Source organism: Monodon monoceros, unplaced genomic scaffold, assembly GCF_005190385.1.
Source record: "Monodon monoceros isolate NGI ecotype Baffin Bay Population unplaced genomic scaffold, NGI_Narwhal_1 Super_Scaffold_12, whole genome shotgun sequence".
Taxonomy (NCBI): domain Eukaryota; kingdom Metazoa; phylum Chordata; class Mammalia; order Artiodactyla; family Monodontidae; genus Monodon; species Monodon monoceros.
Genome location: NW_021703768.1, coordinates 122,460,341 through 122,486,498, shown reverse-complemented (window position 1 = coordinate 122,486,498; position 26,158 = coordinate 122,460,341). Strand labels below are relative to the sequence as shown.

The following is a 26,158-nucleotide window of genomic DNA, read 5'->3' as shown; positions in this document are numbered from 1 at the left end:
GACCCTGGAGCTTTATGGAACATCCATTAATAGCTTACAGAATACAGTTTGTGAAGGTCTGTCATATAAGCATGAATTTAAAGATAAGAAAGAAAGGGAGAAGATAATGAGATTGAAGAGAGCTGTATGTGGGCTGGGCCCAGCTAAGCCCAAAGCTATGTAATGGTGCCTGGAATGGGATGGATGAGGATGCTCTTTCTGAGTCAAGGGCTGAACAGCACTTTCCCTCATTCCATAATCTTTTTATAGTATGAAGGGACATGTGGGAAGGCAACCTAAGAGGCAACAAAATGACACAAAATATGCGTTGACTGATCCCTTAGGTGACATGCCCCAGCGCGTGTGCTGGATAATTGAGGTTGAGTGAGGAGAACCTTCTAGCCCAGCCATCTGCCTGGGCCATCCACTGGGGGTCGAGCCGCTGTGTTTGTCTACTGGCCAGATACCTCTAACTGATGAGAAAACTGAAGCAGGTAATAGAATGGTTTGCTAAAACAGAGAGAAGCCCACCTGCAGGAATTACCCTGATCATTTAAATGATGGTAAAATCCTTCTCCAAAATAGCATTGACCCAGTACACACAGAGATGAAAGGACATCAGAGTGGGACCAGTAAAAATCAGGCAGAGACTCAAAGAAATGTATAAGGGCTCCCTTTCATTTTTAAAAATATTATTTTAAACATCATCATACAGTGAAATTGACTTTTTTTTCTCTTGGTATATATTCCTATGAATGTTAACACATACACAGATTTATTTAACTGCCACCACAAACAGGATACAGGACAGCCCCTTCATCCCATAAAATTCCCTCATGCTATCCCTTTGTAATCCTCTCCCAACCCAGAACCCCTGGTAACCACTGAAAACCACGATTTTTCATCACTATAGTTTTGTCTTTTCGTGAAGCCCCTGTCCTTTTGCTATCTCCTTTGCTTAATTTTTTAACAGAAGTCTCTGCATGTTTATGTGTGGGTGTAAATCCAATGCCCCAAGCTTTCTCCTCTATTGTTAATTTTGTTATTTAACATTTATTAGCGTCTATTATGTACCATACTATACTAAGCTTTTCACATACATTATCTCATTTTAATCTCACAATAGCCTTCTGATATATGTACGCCATTATTATCCCCATTACACAAATATGGAAACTGCAGGTCAGGGAGGTTAAGTGACTTGCCTGAGGCCTCATAGCTCACAAGTAATTGAATCCCAGCACAAACCCAGCTCCATTTGACCACAATCCTTAAACACTAATCAGTAAAAGGGAGGGAACTATAACTAGGAAGGAGGTCCATGGAGAGAGGGTTGGGAGCAAAGCCAGTTTGGGGCCATGTGGTTTTTTAAAAGGTTTGCATATGTGAGTGGATCTGGGGAACCATCTGGGTCTCCTGACTTCTCAACCTCAGCTCCTACCTTTATGTTTTCCTCCACTTGCCGCATCCAGGCCTTGCTGACCCAGTGGCATCTGCCTGCTGTTTTCAGGGGCTTGGGATGGTTTTAGTCCCATTGTAAGTTTAGCAGAAACCACCGTCTGTGTCACAGCTCTGCCGAAGGACACAGCAGCTGAAACCCAGGAAAAGGGGCTGGGCGCCTTCTGGTTTCTACCCAGCCTCAATTCCCTCATGTGCCTTCTGACCTCATTTTGCCATCTCAGCTGCTTGTAACACCAGCTGAAAAAGTTTCTAGGACACGGCCACCTGGTCTGTGTGCTGTAGGTGGCAGGTGTGTTCTTGCTGAGACAGGGCAAGTGAGACAGGAATGTGTGTGGTTGGCATGTTGTTTAACAAAGAAGGGAGAGAGTCCGGCCCTGCAAGGCCCAGGGCAGCAACGTTTGTACTGGGGATAGAGAGATGCAGGGGAAAGGAAAGCTAGACCTTAATGAGGAACTGGTGATGCTGCGGAGGTGCACCAGGTTGTTGCCCTTTGTATGGTGTCCTGCTGAGCCTGCCATTTGGGGAAGTGAGGCTGGGTAGCACGTTTTCTCCTAGAATCAACTCCTAGCTCCTAAAGGGTCTTGGAAGTGAGCTGCCAAGTCAGCTCATGCTGGGAGAAATCACACACCTGAATCATGGCCCCGGATCCTTTGGAGACACACAAAGCAAACCAAAAATCAGGGTACCCAGGACCATCTCTGGAGGACACTCGATTAACAAGGGGATGAGAGATGTTGTGTAATTTAGACTGGAAAGTCTTGAGTCGCTTTAATAAGAATAACAGCTCATATTTATTGAGCTTGTAATAGGAACCAGTTGCGGTGCTACGAGCTAACTGACATTAACAGTTTCATTTATTTCTCCCCACTGACGCTCTGAGGTAGATACTACTGTTATCTCTAGTTTATAAAAGGGGGATTAGAGGCACCGAGGTTTAAGTGATTCATCCAAATTACACAACTATCAAGGGGCAGAATCAGGATTTGAATTCTGGTATTTTTCAAACTTAACTTTGCAAATTTTATCTTCACTGCTTTCTTGCCTTTTTCCTTTTTTTTCTTAAATAAATTTATTTATTTATTTTTGGCTGCATTGGGTCTTCGTTGCTGCCTGCGGGCTTCCTTTAGTTGTGGCGAGCGGGGGCTACTCTTCGTTGCGGTGCGTGGGCTTCTCACTGTGGTGGCTTGGCTTGTTGTGGAGCATGGGCTCTAGGCACACGGGCTTCAGTAGTTGTGGCACATGGGCTCAGTAGTTGTGGCTCGCAGGCTCTAGAGTACAGGCTCAGTAGTCATGGTGCATGGGCTTAGTTGCTCCACGGCATGTGGGATCTTCCCGGACCAGGGCTCAAACCCATGTCCCCTGCATTGGCAGGCGGATTCTTAACCACTGTGCCACCAGGGAAGCCCCTCTTGCCTGTTCTAATTCAGAAATATTATTAAAGGATAACAGACAGAGGAGGAAGAGAGATCAGCTATACAGAAGCCCATAATCTTCTCGAAGGCTTGCAAAGTTCCTCTGGCTCACCTGCAGTACGGGAAGGAATAAGAGCCCGTGGGATTTTCACTGCCGTGGGCCCTCCAGGAGTCTGTTGATCTCCCCTGTTGGTTTGAAATAATTGCGTGCTGTAGAAACCTACAGCCGTTTCTCAAGTTTTCTTTTTACACAGTCGGCTTAGGAGGGTTTTAGACAGGTAGGCACAATGGACTATTTTTTTGTCTCTTGGGCTGGCACCGTGAAGTGTGACTATTGGTTCCACCCTAGTGTACTGGCTGGCACAAAAAGTACCAGGCCTCTTTGAGCCAACAGAAACATCTTGATGAGCTTGTGGTTTTGATGAGTTTAGGAAAGCAGAACAGACTTTGGGCTTAAAAAGCTGCTGGACAGGAAGTTAAATGAATTCTTTGGGAGTGCCACCTTAACATCGAGTCCTTTGGAAGAGGTGTTTTAGAAAATGGTACCCTGTGACAACAGGTTATTTATGCCGTATTAGGGTAGTACTTGATACTTAGTATTATCCTGGCCTGGACTCATCATAGACTCAAGTTCAATAATAAGACCTATTACACTCTCCTGCAAGGGCTATCACTCCTGCTGTATTTTGTAGAATGCCTCATGCACCGCAGGGCACACTAAACAGTCAGTAATAATGCTTACTATGATAACGACCTTCCTAATGCCTTTCATCTAAGGATCTCAAAGTGCTTTGCAAACACTCGTTAGTTAAGCCTCACAGTGGCTCTCTGTTTTTATAATACATTTTCCCACTTTACAGAATTTTAAATTGAGACCCAGCAAGCTTAAGTGGCTTGCCCAAAGACATACAGCCGGTTTAAATTAATGATAATGATGATGCTTTGCATTTACATGGCATAGGTTTTCTAAGGTGCTATGAGTATGTTGTAAGATGATCTTTACACTATCCTGGAGGAAGAGGGGTAGCAAGTATTACTAAGTGTTGACTGGATTGGGTAAACTGAGGCTGAGAGGGCAAGTAGGTTGGTGAGCGTTTGACTGAGGATGCAAGGCCATCACTCCGCCTCTCAGAACAGTGTGGCCTCCCAGATAATCGGCAATTCTCTGAACCCAGGGACACGCGATCGCTTTCACACTTATAGGAAAGGTAGCTGTATTTGGGGGAGTAGAACAGGTTGCAGAATTACAGCCGTATTTACATCCAGGAATAGTTTGTTCATATCCCCATTGAGAGAGGCAAAAGGGACGACACGAGGCACTTGGAGAAAGGTAGGCTCAGGAAATGAAGGAAACAGGGGCAGTTGCAGGCTGGCTGCCAGCTCTGCTCTCTTGTAGAGAGTCTTCACTAAACCAGGTCCTGCCTGAAAGCAGGAGCCCTCAACGGCTTGGTTCTCCATTTCAGCCTCATGGCAGGACTCCAGTGCAGCTCAGAGGATGGGCACAACCCCACCACCGGCACCTTGGTCTGAAGTGACAAGTCCTTGTGAAAGAGTTCCAGGGACACGCAGCATCTTACTGGCTGTCTCTTCCGTTGGACCAGCTCTAGTTCCTACAACTCCCTATGCTGGGAGGGGCCTGGGAATCCTCTGTGGTTCAAAAAGTAGGTAGCTGTGGATCCATCTGTTGCTACCTTTTCTTAGCAACATAGCCACATCGAAAAAAGATGAAAGCATGAACAAGAACATGCGAAGGTGGTAGGGGACTTGCCTTCTCCCAGTCCCCCGACACTCTGAGTGATCGATGATACTCTGCCCTGCAGGGAGGCAAGTCAGACTTTGCAGCGCAAGGGAGGGGAGAGGTTGCTGGGTCTTAGGAATTCAAAGGGAGATTTGCTGACCCAAGATAGAACCTAATGCTCTATAAACACAGCCTGCCTCAGAAAGTTTGCTCCGCAACCCTGACCCCGCCTTTTCCAGGCCTGTGGATTCTGATTGATGACTAGACCTAGGGCTAATAAGGAGCCTTAAACAAGGGCGCCAAGCCTTCTTCGGGAATGTGTTCACACACACAGGCCCAATGACACTAAAAAGTCCGCAGTGAAGAAATCACACCAATGCCCTGCTTCTTCCCGCTCTCATTTTGGAATGTTTCCATACACCCCTACTGCATGGGTGGCTTAAAGGTGCAGGGAACCCAAGGAGGGGTGAGCTGTTGGAAGGAATACTTTAGAAACTTGCTCTGAATGCACGCCACAAGGCTATTCTCCTTCAGTGGGAAGGCATCCGGGGAAGACCCTCCCACCCTCTGCGGCTCTTCACAGCAGGGAGTCGTGAGACTGCTGCCAGTGTTAAAGCTTGCTTCAGGTGGGACTTCACAGAATCCCGCTGAGACTTTCTAAGTATGCCACCCACCCAAGCCACAGCTTGCCATGTCCACGTGGACACACTGACTGCAAGGGTGACAGCAAGTAATCCTCCTGGAGCCACAAGGACCACGCCCTTCTCTTGAAATGTCCCCTTACCCAGCTTCCCATATCCAGGTCAGATAAAGTCCTGAGGATGTGCCCACAAGGCTGGAGAGAGCGATTCACATTACAAACACCAAAAACATTACTGGGTGATCTCCCGGGGCTCTCCTGGGGCTCTTCATTTTTTTTTTATTGCAGCCTCTGATGTGCACTTTGTGTATGTTTTATTCATTTTGTAAAGTAAGACACACCTGCGGGGCTCCTATACACATCTATTGTACTTCACAGCCAGCCTTTCCTGTCAATCACTCTACCCACATATATGTTCCCTTCCCACGGGAAATTTGGGCAGTTAAGTGTCTTGATAACTTTGAACCATTATGAATGAGCATTGTCATCATGGCGCTTTATGACTGGGAATGGAAAGATGGATCGGGGTAAAATGCAAACAAAACCTGACATTTGGAAATTTCTTTGAGATCTCAAAAGCAACAAGCAGTTAGATTTGTTTTTCTTTTTTCCCATCCTCTGTGCATTTCCCGTGCCCTGGTTTGGCCTCAGAACAGCAGAAATGTAAGACCAAAAATATAACCAAGAAAGCTTTCCTTGTCCTTCCACCTTCTGGACGAGGAGCAGGGAGAACCTGGGAAGCTTTAACAATCTAAGCATTCGTGGGTGGATCAGATAGACTCAGGATTCCACCAAGTCTCAGTACAACGATCACCGCCCACAGAAACTTATCCCCAGGGAATCCTCCGCAGGGGGTCTTTGAAATGTAACTAAAAGAACAGAAGCCCCAACTGCTGGTGCAGGCAAACCCAACCTCCAAGTGGACACAGTAGGAACAAATGAGATCTTTCTTACCCCATCCATGTGGATTCTGATGTTAGGCACCAGCTGGAAGGGGCTGCACTGCAGACCTCGGGGGTGAGTCTTGCTCTTCCTGCTGCCCTGTGAGGTCAGCACGCCAGGCCTGCAGAGGGAGCCCCCTCCCCCTGAGCCCTGGCCCGAGCGCACGCCATCCAGAAGGCGCACGAGCAGCAGGTTGGCCGGCAGCGCCTCGATGCTGCAAAACACCAGGGTCCTGCATTCGGGGCACCTCAGCTCTTTGTGGGTCTTGAAAATCCTCTGGAGACATGGTTTGCAGAAGGTGTGCTGGCAAGGGAGGACTTTGGCGGTGACATCGAGCTTTTCGAGGCACACGGGGCACTCCAGAAGATCAAGTAATGTCACATCATCCATTTTATTTTAAAACTCCAGTCCTGACCCGGAGGGGTTAAGTCCACATGGTCAGGTCAGCTGAGCCGAAGGGGCAGAGACTGCCTCTTGAGAGTGTCCGGATGCCTGCCGGTTTGAAGGAGAAAGGAAGAGAAGAAAAAACTGTGAGTGCTCGGAGAGGTGTATCCCACCTACATCCAGCCAGCAGTTTGCATAAGGCAGTTTGCAAGGACTTTGCTCCCGCACCCAAGTTTCAGATGACTCATTCTGATTCAGTGCTAGCAGGTATAAGCCTCGACTCCTGCCTGCTGGTGGATGTGAGGGAGCTGTCAGCACGGCCGGCCACTGGCTACTTACTCATTGCCTCTCCGTGTGCAAGGCAAGAGGGGGAAACAGAACTGGCCTGTTGAGGGGACAAAGCCACCCCGCTCTCTCAGCCAGGGCTCCAAGGGTGAAAGCCCTCAGGCAGTCCATCTGGGTCTCAAATGAAAGGCCCCTCAGGATGCAATTTCTCTGAAGCCATTTACTCTTTTTTTCCCCCCTTCTTTTAAGTTTATCTGCTATGCACCATACTATAACAAACTGTTTACATAGATAAATGTATCTGAATCTCATGTAGTTGTAGAATTCTTTCCTTCACAATACATCTTCCCCCATTATTTTGTTCTAGCAATGTACAAGAAACATTTCTACTAGAAACTAATTTTCAAAAATTCTTTTGTCAACTCCAGGCCATGTGGCTTGGAAGTTTCTTTTTTTTCTTTTCTTTCTTTCCTCTCTCTTTTTTCTCACCTTGATTATCTTAGCCTCAGAGACAATATCCCTCCCATATGATAAAGTTGCACAGCCTGTTTTGTTACTTTGACAATGGTTCTCAGTTTCAACTGAAGCAGATAGGAATTCTGGATTGTGGTCACAGCCTGCAAGAACCAAGATGGAGCAGCGTATACAGGTGTGTGTGTGCGCCTATGTGTGTGTGTATTCTGAAAATCATCCTTGTCCCAGAAACAGTTTCCTTTCGGATGTCTGAAAAGAAGTCTCCCCTTTAGGAGAGTCTCCAGGGAAGAGGTCCCCGGCCCTCACAGCGCCAGGGCTTGGGCGAACGCATTCGCGGGAGGTTTGGCACGACAGCCGGCGGCCCCACTGGAGAATAAAGCAGACAGGACACACCAGGCTGAGAGCCGGCGCCGGCCTTCCTGAGACAACTCTCCAAAGATGTCAGCGCGGGGAGGTGTGCGGGGTCCACTAACCTTGGGTTTGTAATCCCGGCTGAGTTCAGCTCAGCACGGTTCTCGGTTTCCGCTCCGCCAGGCTCCCTCGACCGGCTTCCATTTCCCTGGGAGCTGCTGCCGCCGCTGCTTTGCAAACTTTTACAACTCGAGCCTTACTCACTTCGGGGAACGCTTTACTCAGCCCTGTTAACGCTTTCAGCGCTGGGCGCCGGCGGTGCTTTCCTCTGAGCTTACTGCTACTGATCCTTCCTTTGTGCAACTGAGTCGATTTCTGGGAAAAGATTACAGGGGGCAAAATATTTTGCTAGCTCATAAGTCCAAATATTTACAAAGTTTATATTTTCACCTTTCTCATTTTCGCTCCTTTCCCAGACGCTGAAACACACTCAGTTATAAACATGCCCCGGTGATTGTGTTTATTTTAACCTTTTATGAGGATTTCCTGAAAACGTCAAACGTATTAACGGTAGCTATGACACCAAAGATAAACCGGGCACCTAAAAAATACTGTTCCTTAAAAATCACAGTCAGTCCTTGAATTGTGAGATTTGAGAGGGACTTGAGTGATCTTTTTGCTCAATCTTTTGAAATTAAAAAAACAATACTGTGGTGGTCCAGACACATCCTTGAAAAGTCAAAGCACAGGAGGGCTTAAAGAAAAAGGAAAAGCAATGTCCCAGGTCCCCCCTACCCTACCCACTGGAGACTTTTATAGCCCCAAATAATGCTTATACTTCTATTTCTTGATTTATCAATAGTATATTTCTTTTAACACTACAAAGTTACCCAATAAAGTAGTAATGATCTTATTATTATTACATAACACCAGAGTAGTGTAGCCCTTATCTGTGCCAAGCACTGTTTTAAATACTTTAACTGCACTAACTCATTTAATCCTTTTAGCCACCCAATGATACACTATGCTCTTCTTACCCTCGTTTTACAAAGAATGAAATGGAGACTCGAGGTTAAATAACTCATCCTAGGAGTCACAGCTAGCAAGAGGCTGGTGATCTGGGCTCTCAACCACCATGTCATATGGTGATACAACTTTAAGGGGAGGAGAGATGTTTGAGGGGAGCTAAACCTCATCTAGGATGGCAGGAAGTCAAAAGATAATGACCCAAAGTGACCAATCAAATTCCGTGGCAGATGAGGCAGCTGTGCCCAGAGAGACTGAGAGATTCCTTGACGTTACCCAGTGAGTTAGGGGCAGAACTGGGACTAGATACTGGGTGCTCTGCTTTTACTGTATCTTCTCTCTCAAACACAGGGATGACAATTCCTTATCATGAAGAAAGTACTTAGATATAACTCCATGGGAAAATCATAAGAGGGAACCAAGAGGTCTGAGAACAGATCACAGTGGTTTACAGGCTTTTCAAAGTTCTTCTGTGTCAGTTCTGAAAAAGCAAACATGCATGAGGCTCAAAACAGGGGGGAGCTTTAGGATGGAGCACATGAAGTCGTATGTTCTCCAAGCACAGGGGCCTAATTTGGATACATGTCAATTCCAGAGATCACTTTCAATTCTTTTTTTTTTTTCTTTCATCTCTCTTTTATGTAGGGTGTTTTGAGCTTCAGCATCACATCCCACTCTGTTGCCTGTTTCCTTCAACTAATTTCTACTTTAGATTCTGTGCTTATCAGGAAGGCCCTGTAGTTCCAGGCCCTTTGGTGTCCCCGCTTGGTAAAGCTGAGCTGTCTCCTCTGTGAGCTGTCCCTCAGTCCCCTCACCCCACAGAAAGGGCCACTCTAGTGGTAACTCCACCTGCAAGGGTGGCCAACATTCTCCCTCTTCCCCTCTCTCGTATTTTTTTTGGATCTTAGTTCCCCGCCAGGAAGCGCAGAGTCTTAACCACTGGACGGCCAGGGAAGTCCCCCCGTTCCTGTTCCTAGACATACTCTGTCTCCCTTACATACCCGCATCTGCACCTACACGTGCAGGTACACACATGTTTGCCCAAGGACAAACATACTCATCATCTTAGTAACGTAACATTTATACTTCACAGCAGTGCTAGGGCTTTAAACAGACTATCTCATTGAATCCTGCGAACCACCCTATAAGGTAGGTGCTACAACTTTCCTGGAGTCACAGTGGTTGTGATCTGAACCCAGGTTGGTCTAATCCTGGGACCTATGTTCCTTACCATTATTGCTTCCCATGTTATAAAGTCATGAATATGCCATAAGTATACCCGTCTATGTTTACCTAAGTTTATGTAAAGATACACATGCAACATTATGTATGCATCCTTTAACTACAAACGAGCCCAAGCTCCTTTCACTCTCACCCTCTGTAACCTACCCAGTCTCATGGCCCCTCCCTGCCCCTGTGTGGCCAGTGATCTCAAAAAGCTTCAAATCCTCCCATCCCTGAGAAAACACAAAAAACCAGCTCCATCCCAGGAAGGCAGGATAGATCCAGTGCTACCATATTTGACAGTTGAACATTCATCAGAATGGAATGGTGATGGTAGAATTTTAGACACTAGCAGAGGGAATAGAAAGTTTACACTGAATAGGAGTGGTGTTTTAGCACCTTTTGAGTCACATCCTATAGGTGGTCCCTACCACCATCCACATATGAGGTTAGTCTTAGTGGAAACTTGAGAAATTTTCTTTTGAAGCTTCTGAAGAAGGGGGAGAGTTTTCAGTGGGGATTTCATTGTGGCTTACCCAAATGCAAACCTGGCGTCAAATCAGACCAAGAAGTAGTCCTCAAAAACACAGAAAAAGTGAACTACGCAGGCCTTCCCAGACTCCAGGCTCAGGCCACCAGCCCACTGCTCCCATCTCATCAACACTCCTCTTTGTTTTTGTAGAGTTACATAGCTATTACAGACGGTGCTCTTTTTAAATACCTGTGTGATACTTATGAGCTTCTGCTGCTTGTATTTACCAAGCGTATCTTGATTTATGTAAAACAAAACAAAACAAAAACCCAAATCTGATTATAATTGTTCCCCTGTTCAAGATCCTTCGGTAGATGCCCATTGACCTTAGGATAAAATCCAAATCCTTTTTCTGACCTATCAGGCCGGACGTGATCTGGCTCTTGCTCAGCCACCAACTTACCCCCGCCTCTCCCCTTCACTCACACACTCCAGTGCCCCTGGCCTTTTCTTTTTCCTCAGGACAGTTTAAGTTTTTCTGCCAAGGGGTATTTGTTCACGTTCTTCCTTCTGCCTGCAACACGCTTTCTAGTTATTCTCCCCTACTTTACTTTCTTCACCTCCTCCTCTGCAAGTTTTAGCTTAAATGCCACTTCCTCGGGGAAGCCTTCCTTGATTCTCATGACTAGAAAGTTTATCATCCTACGCTTCATGATAGTTATCACAATTGTAATGCACTAATTGTTATAATAATTTACTAAATGCCTGATTCCCCCAAATAGACGGCAAGTTCCAAGAGAGCAAAGCACTTATGATAGACAAACTACTGGATCCCTCGTACTTAACATAGTCACCGGCATGTGGTTGATGCTTAATAAATGTTTGTTGAAAAAAAAATAAAAATAAAAATAAATAAATATTTGTTGAATGGGTTTATGAATGAATGAATGGTGTTCTTAAAAAATTGTGTCTGGGCAGATGTACATCATATTGCTGATAATGGTTTTATATTGGCGACCTCTTGGATGCCACTTGGATGTTCTCAGCCACACCTCTAATGCTAAGAAGTTTCACCAGATTCAGGTGAATGCTACCTGGCGCTGTCGGGACCCTGCCATGCACCTCTTGCTTCCTGTCGTCAGCTTCTCTGATGTTGCAATAGGGACACCCGTGGGAACTTGCTCTCCAGTAACAAGTGCATGATCCAAAACTGTGGACCACCTTTCACTAATGAGGAATCTATGCATAAATTCTTCCTCCGTTCAGCCTTTGGAGTGGGCAGTCCTGAGATTTCATAAGGCTTTTCAGAAGGTTCTGTGGGACGAGTTGCACTCATCGTTGGGTGGCTAATACAATAATGCGTCCTTATGTTATCTCTCCCTCATTCCCTGTAACACTCTTTCATCCCTAACCCTTGCCCCCAAATAAATTACCTCAGGCCAGCAAGCCTTTGTCTCAGGCTAAGATAGTTTCATTCTTTCTTTCTTTCTTTTTTTTTTTTTGGTAGCACCACGTGGCTTGTGGGATCTCAGTTCCCTGACCAGGGATTGAACCCAGGCCCTTGGCAGTGAGCACAGAGTCCTAAGCACTGGACTGCCAGGGAAGTCCCTCAAATTTAAAATTAAATCACAAAATAGCTATGCAGACAATTTTTTTAAACATCTTTATTGGAGTATAATTGCTTTACAATGGTGTGTTAGTTTCTACTTTATAACAAAGTGACTCAGCTATACATATACACATATCCCCGTATCTCCTCCTTCTTGTGTCTCCCTCCCACCCTCCCTATGCTATCCCTCTAGGTGGTCACAAAGCACGGAGATGATCTCCCTGTGCTATGCAGCTACTTGCCATTAGCTATCTATTTTACATTTGATACTGTGTATATTTGTCAATTCCACTCTCTCACTTTGTCCCAGCTTACCCTTCCCCCTCACTGTGTCCTGAAGTCCATTCTCTACGTTTGAGTCTTTTTTTTTTATTTTTTGCGGTACGCGGACCTCTCACTGCTGTGGCCTCTCCCGTTGCGGAGCACAGCCTCCGCACACGCAGGCTCAGCGGCCGCCATTGGCTCACGGGCCCAGCCGCTCCGCGGCATGTGGGATCTTTCCGGACAGGGGCACGAACCCGTGTCCCCTGCATCGGCACGCGGAATCTCAACCACTGCGCCACCAGGGAAGCCCTACGTCTGCGTCTTTATTCCTGTCCTGCCCCTAGGTTCTTCATGACCAATTATTTTAAAATTTTTTTTAGATTCCATATATATGTGTTAGCATATGGTATTTGTTTTACTCTTTTTTTTTTTTACATCGTTATTGGAGTATAATTGCTTTCCAATGGTGTGTTAGTTTCTGCTTTATAACAAAGTGAATCAGTTATACATATACATATGTTCCCATATCTCTTCCCTCTTGCATCTCCCTCCCTCCCACCCTCCCTATTCCACCCCTCTAGGTGATCACAAAGCACCGAGCTGATCTCCCTGTGCTATGTGGCTGCTTACCACTAGCTATCTATTTTACGTTTGGTAGTGTATATATGTCCATGCCACTCTCTCACTTTGTCACAGCTTCCCCTTCCCCTTCTCCATATCCTCAAATCCATTCTCTAGTAGGTCTGCGTCTTTATTCCTGTCTTACCCCTAGGTTCCTCATGACATTTTTTTTCTTAAATTCCATATATATGTGTTAGCATACGGTATTTGTTTCTCTTTCTGACTTACTTCACTCTGTATGACAGACTCTAGGTCCGTTCTCCTCATTACAAATAGCTCAATTTCGTTTCTTTTTATGGCTGAGTAATATTCCATTTTATATATGTGCCACATCTTCTTTATCCATTCATCTGTCAATTGACACTTAGGTTTCTTCCATGTCCTGACTATTGTACATAGAGCTGCAACGAACATTGTGGTACATGACTCTCTTTGAATTGTGGTTTGCTCAGGGTATATGCCCTGTAGTGGGATTTCTGGGTCGTATGGTAGTTCTATTTTTAGTTTTCTAAGGAACCTCCATACTGTTCTCCATAGTGGTTGTATCAATTTACATTCCCACCAACAGTGCAAGAGTGTTCCCTTTTCTCCACACCCTCTCTAGCATTTATTGTTTGTAGATTTTTTCATGATGCCCATTCTGACTGGTGTGAGGTGATACCTCCTTGTAGTTTTGATTTGCATTTCTCTAATGATTAGTGGTGTTGAGCATTCTTTCATGTGTTTGCTGGCAATCTGTATGTCTTCTTTAGAGAAATGTCTATTTAGGTCTTCTGCCCATTTTTGGATTGGGTTGTTTGTTTTGTTGATATTGAGCTGCATGAGCTGCTTGTAAATTTTGGAGATTAAACCTTTGTCAGTTGCTTCATTTGCAAATATTTTCTCCCATTCTGAGGGTTGTCTTTTCAACTTGTTTATGGGTTCCTTTGCTGTGAAAAAGCTTTTAAGTTTCATTAGGTCCATTTGTTTATTTTTGTTTTTATTTCCATTTCTCTGGGAGGTGTGTCAAAAAGGATCTTGCTGTGATTTATGTCATAGAGTGTTCTGCCTATGTTTTCCTCTAAGAGTTTGATAGTGTCTGGCCTTACATTTAGGTCTTTAATCCATTTTGAGTTTATTTTTGTGTATAGTGCTAGGGAGTGTTCTAATTTCGTTCTTTTACATATAGCTGTCCAGTTTGACCAGCACCACTTCTTGAAGAGGCCGTCTTTTCTCCATTTTTACTCTCGCCTCCTTTATCAAAAATAAGGTGACCATATGTGTGTGGGTTTATCTCTGGGATTTTTATGCTGTTCCATTGATCTATATTTCTGTCTTTTTTGCCAGTACCATGCTGTCTTGATTACTGTAGCTTTGTAGTATAGTCTGAAGTCAGGGAGCCTGATTCCTCCAGCTCCGTTTTTCTTTCTCAAGATTGCTTTGGCTATTCGGGGTGTTTTGTATTTCCATACAAATTGTGAAATTTTTTGTTTTAGTTCTGTGAAAAATGCCGTTGGTAGTTTGATAGGGATTGCATTGAATCTGTAGATTGCTTTGGGTAATATAGTTATTTTCACAATGTTGATCCTTCCCATCTAAGAACATGGTATACCTCTAATCTGTTGGTATCATCTTTCATTTCTTTCATCAATGTCTTATAGTTTTCTGCATACAGGTCTTTTGTCTCCTTAGGTAGGTTTATTCCTAGGTATTTTATTCTTTTTGTTGCAGTGGTAAATGGGAGTGTTTCCTTAATATCTCTTTCAGATTTTTCATCATTAGTGTATAGGAATGCAAGAGATTTCTGTGCATTAATTTTGTATCCTGCTACTTTACCAGATTTATTGATTAGCTCTAGTAGTTTTCTGGTAGCATCTTTAGGATTCTCTATGTGTAGTATCCTGTCATCTGCAATCAGTAACGGCTTTACTTCTTCTTTTCTGATATAGATTCCTTTTATTTCTTTTTCTTCTCTCATTTCTGTGGCCAAAACTTCCAAAACTATGTTGAATAATGTGAGAGTGGGCAACCTTATCTTCTTCCTGATTTTAGTGGAAATGTTTTCAATTTTTTCAGCATTGAGGACGATGTTGGCTGTGGGTTTGTCATATATGGCCATTATTATGTTGAGGAAAATTCCCTCTATTCCTACTTTCTGGAGGGTTTTTATCATAAATGGATGTTGAATTTTCTTGAAAGCTTTTTCTGCATCTATTGAGATGATCGTATGGTTTTTCTCCTTCAATTTGTTAATTTGGTTTATCACATTGATTGATTTGTGTATATTGAAGAATACTTGCATTCCTGGGATAAACCCCACTTGACCATGGTGTATGATCCTTTTAATGTGCTGTTGGATTCTGTTTGCTAGTATTTTGTTGAGGATTTTTGCATCTATATTCATCAGTGATATTGGCCTGTAGTTTTCTTTCTTTGTGACATCCTTGTCTGGTTTTGGTATCAGGGTGATGGTAGCCTCATAGAATGAGTTTGGGAGTGTTCCTTCCTCTGCTATATTTTCTAAGAGTTTGAGAAGTATAGGTGTTAGCTCTTCTCTAAATGTTTGATAGAATTCGCCTGTGAAGCCATCTTGTCCTGGGCTTTTGTTTGTTGGAAGATTTTTAATCAGTCTCAATTTAAGTGCTTGTGATTGGTCTGTTTATATTTTCTACTTCTTCCTGGTTCATTCTCGGAAGCTTGTACTTTTCTAAGAATTTGTCCATTTCTTCCAGGTTGTCCATATAGTTGCTTGTAGGAATTTCTCACGGTCCTTTGTATTTCTGCAATGTCAGTTGTTATTTCTCCTTTTTCATTTCTAATTCTATTGATTTGAGTCTTCTCCCTTTTTTTCTTGATGAGTCTGGCTAATGGTTTATCAATTTTGTTTATGTACTCAAAGAACCAGATTTCAGTTTTATTGATCTTTGCTATTGTTTCTTTCATTTCTTTTTCATTTATTTCTGATCTGATATTTTTGATTTCTTTCCTTCTTCTAACTTTGGGGTTTTTTTGTTCTTCTTTCTCTAATTGCTTTAGGTGTAAGGTTAGGTTGTTTATTTGAGGTGTTTCTTGTTTCTTGAGATAGGACTGTATTACTATAAACTTCCTTCTTAGAACTGCTTTTGCTGCATCCCATAGGTTTTGGTTAATCATGTTTTCACTGTCATTTGTTTCTAGGTGTTTTTTGAGTTCCTCTCTGATTTCGTCAGTGATCTCTTGGTTATTTAGTAGTGTATTATTTAGCCTCTATGTGTTTGTATTTTTTACAGATATTTTCCTGTAACTGATATCTAGTCTCATGGTGTTGTGGTCGGAAAAGATACTTGATACTTGATTTCAATTTTCTTAAATTTACTGATGCTTGATTTGTGACCCAAGATATGATCTATCCTGGAGAATGTTCCATGAGAATTTGAGAAGAAAATGTATTCTGTTGTTTTTGGATGGAATGTCCTATAAATACAATTCAGTCCATCTTGTTTAATGTATCATTTAAAGCTTGTGTTTCCTTATTTATTTTCATTTTGGATGATCTGTCCATTGGTGAAAGTGAGGAGTTAAAGTCCCCTACTATGATTGTGTTACTGTCGATTTCCCCTTTTATGGCTGTTAGTATTTGCCTTATGTATTGATGTGCTCCTATGTTGGGTGCATAAATATTTACAATTGTTATATATTCATCTTGGATTGATCCCTTGATCATTATGTAGTGTCTTTCTTTGTCTCTTGTAATAGTCTTTATTTTAAAGTCTCTTTGGTATGATGTGAGAATTGCTACTCTAGCTTTCTTTTGATTTCCATTTGCATGGAATATCTTTTTCCATCCCCTCACTTTCAGTCTGTATGTGTCCCTAGGTCTGAAGTGGGTCTCTTGTAGACAGCATATATACAAGTCTTGTTTTTGTATCCATTCAGCCAGTCTATGTCTTTTGGTTGGAGCACTTTATCCATTTACATTTAAGGTAATTATCCATATGTATGTTCCTATTACCGTTTTATTAATTGTTTTGGGTTTGTTATGGTAGGTGTTTTCCGTCTCTTCTCTTTCCTGCCTAGAGAAGTTCCTTTAGCATTTATTGTAAAGCTGGTTTGGTGGTGCTGAATTCTCTTAGCTTTTGCTTGTCTGTAAAGGTTTAATTTCTCTGTTGGACCTGAATGAGATCCTTGCTGGGTAGAGTAATCTCGGTTGTAGGTTTTTCCCTTTCATCACTTTAAATATGTCCTGCCATTCCCTTTTGTCTTCCAGAGTTTCTGCTGAAAAATCAGCTGTTAACCTTATGGGGATTCCCTTGTATATTATTTGTTGCTTTTCCCTTGCTGCTTTTAATATTTTTTCTTTGTATTTAATTTTTGATAGTTTGATAATATGTGTCTTGGTGTGTTTCTCCTTGGATTTATCCTGTATGGAACTCTCTGTGCTTCCTGGACATGATTGACTATTTCCTTTCCCATATTAGGGAAGTTTTTGACTATAACCTCTTCAAATATTTTCTCAGTCCATTTTTTTTCTCTTCTTCTTCTGGGACCCCTATAATTCGAATGTTGATGCGTTGAATGTTGTCCCAGAGGTCTCTGAGACTGTCTTCAGTTCTTTTCATTCTTTTTTCTTTTCTGCTCTGTGGTGGTTATTTCCACTATTTTATCTTGCAGCTCACTTATCTGTTCTTCTGCCTCAGTTATTCTACTGTTGATTCCTTCTAGAGAATTTTTAATTTCATTTATTGTGTTGTCCATCATTGTTTGTTTGCTCTTTAGCTCTTCTAGGTCCTTGTTAAACGTTTCTTGTATTTTCTCCATTCTATTTCCAAGATTTTGGATCATCTTTACTATTATTACTCTGAATTCTGTTTCAGGCACACTGCCTTTTTCCTCTTCATTTGTTAGGTCTGGTGGGTGTTTTCCTTGCTTCTTCATCTGCTGTGTGTTTCTCTGTCTTCTCATTTTGCATAACTTACTGTGTTTGGGGTCTCCTTTTCACAAGTTGCAGGTTCATAGTTACTGTTGTTTTTGGTGTCTACCCCCAGTGGCTAAGGTTGGTTCAGTGGTTTGTGTAGGCTTCCTGGTAGAGGGGACTGGTGCCTGTGTTCTGGTGGATGAGGCTGGATCTTGCCTTTCTGGTGGGCAGGTCCGCATCCGGTGGTGTGTTTTGGGGTGTCTGTGACCTTATTATGATTTTAGGCAGCCTCTTTGCTAATGGGTGGCATTGTGTTCCTGTCTTGCTAGTTGTTTAAAGGGTGTCCAGCACCGTAGCTTGCTGGTCGTTGAGTGGAGCTGGGTCTTTGCATTGAGATGGAGATCTCTGAGAGAGCTTTCACCATTTGATATTATGTGGGGCCGGAAGGTCTCCAGTGGACCAATGTCGTGAACTCGGCTCTCTCACCTTAGAGGCACAGGCCTGACACCCAGCTGGAGCACCAAGACCCTGTCAGCCATATGGCTCAGAATAAAAGGGAGAAAAAAATAAAGAAAGAAAGAAAAATAAAATAAAATAAATGTATTAAAATAAAAAAGTTAACAATTATTAAAAATTAAAAAGTAATTAAAGAAAGAAAGAAGAGAGCAACCAAACCAAAAAACACATCCACCAATGATAACAAGTTCTAAACGCTATACTGAAAAAAAGTCCAAAAAACAGACAGAATGTTAGGACAAATGGTAAAAAGCAAAGCTATAGAGACAAAATCACACAAAGAAGTATATACATACACACTCACAAAAAAAGCAAAAGGAAAAAAAAAATATATATATATATAAAAGGAAGAGAGCAACCAAATCAATAAACAAATCTACCAATGATAATAAACTCTGAATACTAAACTAAGATAAACATAAAACCAGAAACAAATTAGATGCCAAAAGCAAACCCCAAGTCTACAGTTGCTCCCAACATCCACTGCCTCAATTTTGGAATGATTCGTTGTCTATCCAGGTATTCCACAGATTCAGGGTACATCAAGTTGATTGTTGAGATTTAATCCGCTGCTCCTGAGGCTGCTGGGAGAGATTTCCCTTTCTCTTCTTTGTTCGCCCAGCTCCTTGGGTTCAGCTTTGGATTTGGCCCCACCTCTGCATGTAGGTCACCCTCTGGCATCTGTTCTTTGCCCAGACAGGACGGGGTTAAAGGAGCGGCTGATTCGGGGGCTCTGGCTCACCCAGGCTGCGGGGAGGGAGGGGTACGGAATGCGGGGCCAGCCTGAGGGGGCAGAGGCCAGCGTGACATTGCAACAGCCTGAGGCACGCCGTGTGTTCTCCCGGGGAAGTTGTCCCTGGATCGTGGGACCCTGGCAGTGGTGGGCTGCACAAGCTCCTGGGAGATGAGGTGTGAATAGTGACCTGTGCTCGCACACAGGCTTCTTGGTGGCTGCAGCAGCAGCCTTAGCGTTTCATGCCCATCTCTGGTGTCCACACTTATAGCCGTGGCTCGCACCCATCTCTGGAGCTCATTTAGGCGGTGCTCTGAATCCCCTGTCCTTGTGTACCCCGAAACAATGGTCTCTTGCCTCTTAGGCAGGTCCAGACTTTTTCCCAGACTCCCTCCCAACTAGGTGTGGCGCACTAGCCCCCTTCAGGCTGTGTTCACGCAACCAACCCCCGTAGTCTTCCTGGGATATGACCTCTGAAGCCGGAGCCTCAGCTCCTAGCCCCCACCCGTCCCAGCGGGTGAGCAGACAAGCCTCTAGGGCTGGTGAGTCCTGGCTGGCACTGATCCTCTGTGTGGGAATCTCTCTGCTTTGCCCTCCGCACCCCTGTTGCTGCGCTCTCCTCTGTGGCTCTGAGAGTTCACCCTCGCCACCCCCTGTCTCCGCCAGTGAAGGGGCTTCCTAGCACGTGGAAAGTTTCCCTCCTTCACGGCTCCCTCCCAGAGGTGCAAGTCCCATCCCTATTCTTTTGTCTCTGTTTTTTCTTTTTTCTTTGGCCCTACCCAGGTATGTGGGGGAGTTTCTTGCCTTTTGGGAAGTCTGAGGTCTTCTGCCAGTGTTCAGTAGGTGTTCTGTTGGAGTTGTTCCACATGTCGATGTATTTCTGATGTATTTGTGGGGAGAAAGGTGATCTCTACGTCTTACTCCTCCGCCATCTTGAAGGCCTCTCCCGCAGACAATTTTTGTCAATGAAATTTATTTACTTTTTCGAATTATAACGTTAGAGGTGTGCTGTTTTCATTTGACCTGCTCTTAACACTTTGGTGGTCTCAGGAGCTTTGCCATAAGCTTAGTCATTCATAACCCAATCCATAAGTCCATCAAAGGAGTTCAGGTCACTGGAAATCTAAGGTATTATAACTGAAAGGTCATGAAGACTCTCTTGACTGTCACTGGACTCTTGTTGGCAGAGCCCATGCTTTGTAATTCTTTGCTCCCTGTCCTTAGTACCTAGTATAAATTTGGATATAGGTTTTAAATATTTAAATCGAGCTATATTATCTGTTTCCATGATGCTGAATTTGCCTCTGTGATTTGGTTTTCTAATGATATTGGGAAACCTTTGGAACTATTCAAGGAGAGGAATGATTGGAGAAAAGTGGGCACGTTTCCAATAGTGGAAATGTGTAGGAAAGTAGAACGGCAGGGGTTGAATGGCTATTTAGACCTTCCGTCTTTCTCTGAAAGATGCAGGCCCATAATGAAGTTAACTGTGAGATTTCCTTTCTAATCAGGAGTATGTCTGTCTAATCAGGTCAGGAATGTACTTTAGGGAATTCCTATGCAAGCACCAGACCCGCAGTGACCCAAAGTCTTGGCAAGGATAAAGAGTCATCCCAAATTTTCTAGAGTTGACTAATGGTCTTTAAGTTTAATGAGAAACAGTATGAACCAGCAGTCACCTGGTCTGAATCCTAGCCCTGCCAGGTCCTCTGTCCCTTGGATTCCTCATGTTTAAAATGAAGTTATTAATGAAATCTATCTCATTGGGTTGTTCTGGGCAGTCTATGAAACGATGCATCCAATAAGTGCTTAATAGATGTAAGATTCTGTTCATCTATTTCATTTTTGTAAGCAAATCCCAGAAGAGAACCAGAAGCCAGGTGATTCTCACTCTCACCCAAACTCAACCCCAAGGAAGAATATGCTGGGCCATTTGGCTGGTCAGTTCTGTTTGTTTTTTTTTTTTTTTTTTTGCGGTATGCGGGCCTCTCACTGTTGTGGCCTCTCCCGTTGCGGAGCACAGGCTCCGGATGCGCAGGCTCAGCGGCCATGGCTCACGGGCCCAGCCGCTCAGCGGCATGTGGGATCTTCCCGGACCGGGGCACGAACCCGTGTCCCCTGCATCGGCAGGCGGACTCTTAACCACTGTGCCACCAGGGAAGCCCTGGTCAGCTTTTTATTGACCAAAATGCTCTAACACAATGTATCACTAAGCTCAGCTATTTGCATTCCATCTTTTTTTTTTTTTTTAATTTTTAAAAATAAAATCACTTTTTTGTTAAAATAAATTTATTTTAAAAGGAAACTTAAAAAATACTCCTGTAACTGGAAAACCAGTTTCATCTGCTGCAATTTGAAAGCAAAAGTACATTTCGTTAAAACAGTAAAATGCCATTGAATTCCAATTAAATGATGCTGCCTGCCTACGTCTGAACTTGAGGCCTAAGCAATTTGTTAAAAAGGGAGAATTAGTAAGTGTTATAGAGGCATTGAAGAGTAGCCCTAAACTGAGGCTTTCTTCTTGATGTCATCAAAGGAGTGAAGGAGAAATGAATCACTTTCTCACTGTGTGATTCACTGTTATTTGCTTTGTGTTGGGGTACCCTCAGCTTTGGAAAACTTTGTTCCAGTGTATTATAAAGGAACTGGAATGATGCAAAGAACCAAAAGGAGGGCAGAATCCTACGCATTTTCTGTGTCATAAATGTTGGTTCAACCACCTCTGCATCTGGTGAAAGTCTTACTTGCATTTTTTTCCTCTTAATTTTTAATAAATACAATGGTCTACTAAACATAGTTGTAGTCTTTCCTCTCCATAGGATTTGAAGGGAGTGCTAAAGACAGCTGTGTGAGAGGAGAAAGTAGGAAAGTGAGAATGCATCTTACCATTTTTTAATATTAAAAAAATAATTCAGCTGGTTAAATCCAAGTAAAGTCTGTAGTCTAGTTATTACAGTATGCCAGTGTCCTAGTTTTTATACTGTATTATTGTTATGTATGATGTTATCATTGAGGGAAGACTGGTGAAGGGTGCAGGGGATTTCTCTGTACTAATTCCATGTTTGCAACTTCTTGTGAGTCTATAATTATTTCCAAAAAAAAAAAAAAACAAAGAAAAGAAACCAGTAAAAAAATTAGCCAAAATCTTACAAATATGTCCTTATTTGACCCTGACATACCACTTCTAGAAATTTATACTACTGCAACAGGTATATACCCCAGTATGTTCCTCATATAATTATTTATGGTATTTGAAACATCCTTAATGTCCAATAATAGGGGAATGGGTAAATAAATGGTGGCATATATAGATAGATAGATATTATAGCTATTGAAAGTTATAGTGGAGATGTATATTTAATGACATAAAGGACATGCACAATTAAGTAAATATAGAAACTTACAAGCCATATGAGCCCAGGTTATTTAAGAATGATATGTAGATATATATTATTGAGACTAGAAGAATGTATGCCCAAATGTCAGTGAGAGTTATTTCTGGCCACTAGACTTATCAATTGATTTTAATTTTTTTATTTTGCTCATGTGTATTTGTAGTTTTTCTACAATGAATGTATGTTACTAGTGTAATAAATTTTTCAAAGATAATAAAACTAGCTTAAATCAGTATAGATTTACTAAAACATTTACAACAGACAGAGTTAAATCCTGTAACACTAATAATCTATGCATTACAATTGATAAGATAGCCATTGGAAAGAAAAATAAATCACAAAGCTCCGAAATTGCTGTATGTAGATGTTAATCCACAATAGATACTGTGCCTTACAAAAGAAAAGGGCTGTGGTCAGTTACTTCACTCATAACCAGTCTTTCTCCTTTTCCTTTACTGTTTCTTTCTCAGTAAATGTTTTGATTCAAAACCATGAGCAGGATGCACCCTTAATACTTATTAAACTCAGGGCAAGTCTGTGCAAGAGCTGACTATTTGCCTAGGCTAATGAGTAACCACGATCTAGTACTTTTGATCACAGTTGGGAAAGTTACAAAACTTAGTAATTCCTTACTTGCCCTGATTAGTCCTACATGCCTTTCTTCATAGGTAAGTCTTCTAGGATAATATGAAAATACATGGTAAACAAATGTCTTCCTCCTTTTAAAAAAATTTATTATTTATTTGGTTGCACTGGGTCTTAGTTGTGGCAGGCGGGCTCCTTAGTTGTGGCATGTGAACTCTTAGTTGTGGCATGCATGTAGGATCTAGTTCACTGACCAGGGATTGAACCTGGGCCCACTGAATTGGGAGCACAGAGTCTTAATCAGTGTGCTACCAGGGAAGTCCCCTATCTTCCTCTTTTTTAAAAGAGAGAAGTAGAATTATTTTTCTGTAACTGACTGTAAATATTTGCCAAATCAATTAGACATTTTTTTGGGCCCTGTGATGGTGCTGATTATATATTAATTATATAAAATATTACTTACTCACTTGTCCCTGTAAATTGTTTCTCTTCCAAATAATCCCTGTTCCTTCGTGCAGGAACCGTTTGTGTTGTTCATTTGCACCTGAGACAAATAAGTGCTTAATAAATATTTGCTGAGTGGTGAGGATGACTCATTTGTGCTTGGAATTCTTACTGCAATCCTAGGGAGAAAGCCTGGGACTTGGAATCTGCAGACATGTTTAGGAAACTCACCTCTGCCGCTGACAGCTCTGTGACCCCAGGTGTTCAATAGCTCTAAGCCCCATCCGCAAAAGTGCTATCAGTAACATGTAATTCTCAGGCATGGCATAAGGAATAAACCTCCTAATATGCATTGGTAGCATTAGAGCAGTATCTGGTACAGAGTAGTTGCTTGAAAGATATTAGTTGACAATACCTGAATTCCTCCTTTTGTCCTAGCTGTAAATGGCCTCTTTCTGCCATTGTTTCTGACTTACTATAGTGGTTAAGAGTGTAAGCTCTGAAGTCAGAAGGCCTGTGCCATCTTTTTTTTTTTTAATTTTTATAAGAGAATAGTTGCTTTACAATGTTGTGTTAGTTTCTGCTGTACAGCAAAGTGAATCAGCTATATGTATACATATATCCCCTGTTTTTTGGATTTTCTTCCCATTTAGGTCACCACAGAGCATTGAGTAGAGTCCCCTGTGCTATACAGTAGGTTCTCATTAGTTATCTATTTTATACATGGTGGTGTATATATGTCAATCCCGATCTCCCAATTCATCCTATCTCCCCCTTCTCCCCTTGGTATCCATACCTTTGTTCTCTACATCTGTGTATCCATTTCTGGTTTGCAAATAAGTTCATCTGTACCCTTTTTCTAGATTCCACATATAAGTGATATTACCTGATATTTGTTTTTCTCTTTCTGACTTATGCCATCTTATTAAATAAGAGGATGACTTAGAGCAAGTTGATTAAACACTCTGTACTTGGTTTTCTCATCTGTACAACAGGGATGATAATAATAGCGCTCATTCCATAGGATCATTGTAGGCATACACTGAGAAGATGCTTATAAAATGCTTCAAAGAGTGTGACACAGAGTAAGTGCTAAGGTTAGCCATTATCCTCTTACCAGGCCTCTTATCATTTATGGTGTTGCATCTAAAGTACAATTTAAAACTGAGCCCAACTCCTGGCTTCTTCTTTTCCTGAAGGAGTCATTCATTCCGATTTGGCCATTACATGATTGTCAACTCACAGAGTAGCCGCAGTGGTCTTGAGCGTTGTAGCATCTTATAGACTTTAAGAGGGGGCGGGGGCTTGCTATTATGTTAGAATAAACAATAACAATGAACATTATTTTGTGCCAGATTCTGCACAAAAAACGATAACCCTAGTATTACCCCAATCTTAATAGATTAGGAGACAGTTTTAGAGAGGTTTATGTTTTGCCCCAACTAGTGCTTGGGGGAATCTCTACTCTTAACCTTCAAGTCATCCCATTTGCTACATTTATCATAGAAAAAACGACGCTATTTTTGTGAATTCCTTATTGTAATTTTGATCCGAGATTTTAATTTTTAGTTCCACTCAGTAGAGCCCAAACCTTGGAAACATAAGCAGCCTTCACACAGTAACATCGGGTTAATCTACAAGGAACAGAAATGGAAATAAGCCTGAAACATAAATGGAGAAAATATAGGGGGTATTTTTTTTAGATGAAACGATGAGAAGTGCCAAAAACTAAATAAAGACTAGTCAATATATTTGGATAAAAATTCCTTTTGTTTTTAACAACAAATGGAGAATTCCATAAAAATAACCAGAATTATTATCTCATTTTGTTTTCACGCCCAATTTATGACTGTGAAATAACTTGTCAGCTAGAACTCTAAAATATATTTGTCCTGCTGCATCTGCCTTTTCCATTTGCAATATTATCTTTGTGGAAACCATCTATGGGTAGATTAGGAGTATAGGAGTACGGTTATTGAAGAAGAGGGCTCACATGTTGGACAGTTCATCTCTTAAAAAACATTTTTTTTTTCGAGGTATAGTTGATTTACAGTGTTGTGTTAATTTCTGCTGTACAGCAAAGTGATTCAGTTACACATGTATACATTCTTTTTCATATTCTTTTCCATTATGGTTTATCACAGGATATTGAATCTAGTTCCCTGTGCTATACAGTAGGACCTTGCTGTTTATCCATTCCATATATAATAGTTTACATCTGCTAATCCCAAACTCCCACTCCATCCCTCCTCCCCCCACCCCCCTCCCCCTGACAACCACAGATCTGTTCTCTATGTCTGTGAGTTGAACAGTTCATCTCTGGTGCCTGTTTCTAAACTCAACTACTCCTTGCTCTTTGCTTGGGGCAAAAAATGGCTTGGATTCTAAACCAACTTCAGTGTTTTGGCATTATCTATTGAAATTTTAAATATGTGTTCCCTTTTACTCAGTAATTTCACATTTAGAAGTTTATTCAAGAGAAATGCCCAAATATACAAAGATACATATAAGGGTTTTTACTGTTACCTTCTTTGTAATTAATGATAAATATCCATCAGGAAGGGATTGTTTATATATACCATAATGTGGTCATACAGAGGAATACATAGATAGATAACAATACAAAAGAGAAAATTGTAGGCAGTGTTCATAATACTCATACTACAGAAGGGTTTTGAAAGGATAGACATCAATGATTGCAAACTCAAACGCATATGGGGGCCACACTGG

At 42.2% G+C, this 26,158-nt stretch overlaps 1 protein-coding gene across 2 annotated transcripts in view; it reads right to left on the bottom strand.

Annotated features, from left to right (window-relative positions):
* SH3RF2 (SH3 domain containing ring finger 2) overlaps positions 1-8,477 on the bottom strand; it is a 141,099-nt gene extending 132,622 nt beyond the window's left edge. For both annotated transcript variants that reach the window (XM_029216841.1, XM_029216840.1), the window contains exons 1-2: positions 7,789-8,477; positions 6,185-6,664 (exon numbers count right to left, since the gene is read on the bottom strand). In XM_029216841.1, coding sequence (XP_029072674.1) covers positions 6,185-6,562 — 378 coding nt within the window. In that variant the 5' untranslated portion in view covers positions 6,563-6,664; positions 7,789-8,477. The remainder of the gene's footprint in view (positions 1-6,184; positions 6,665-7,788) is intronic.
* Positions 8,478-26,158: the final 17,681 nt, after the last annotated feature.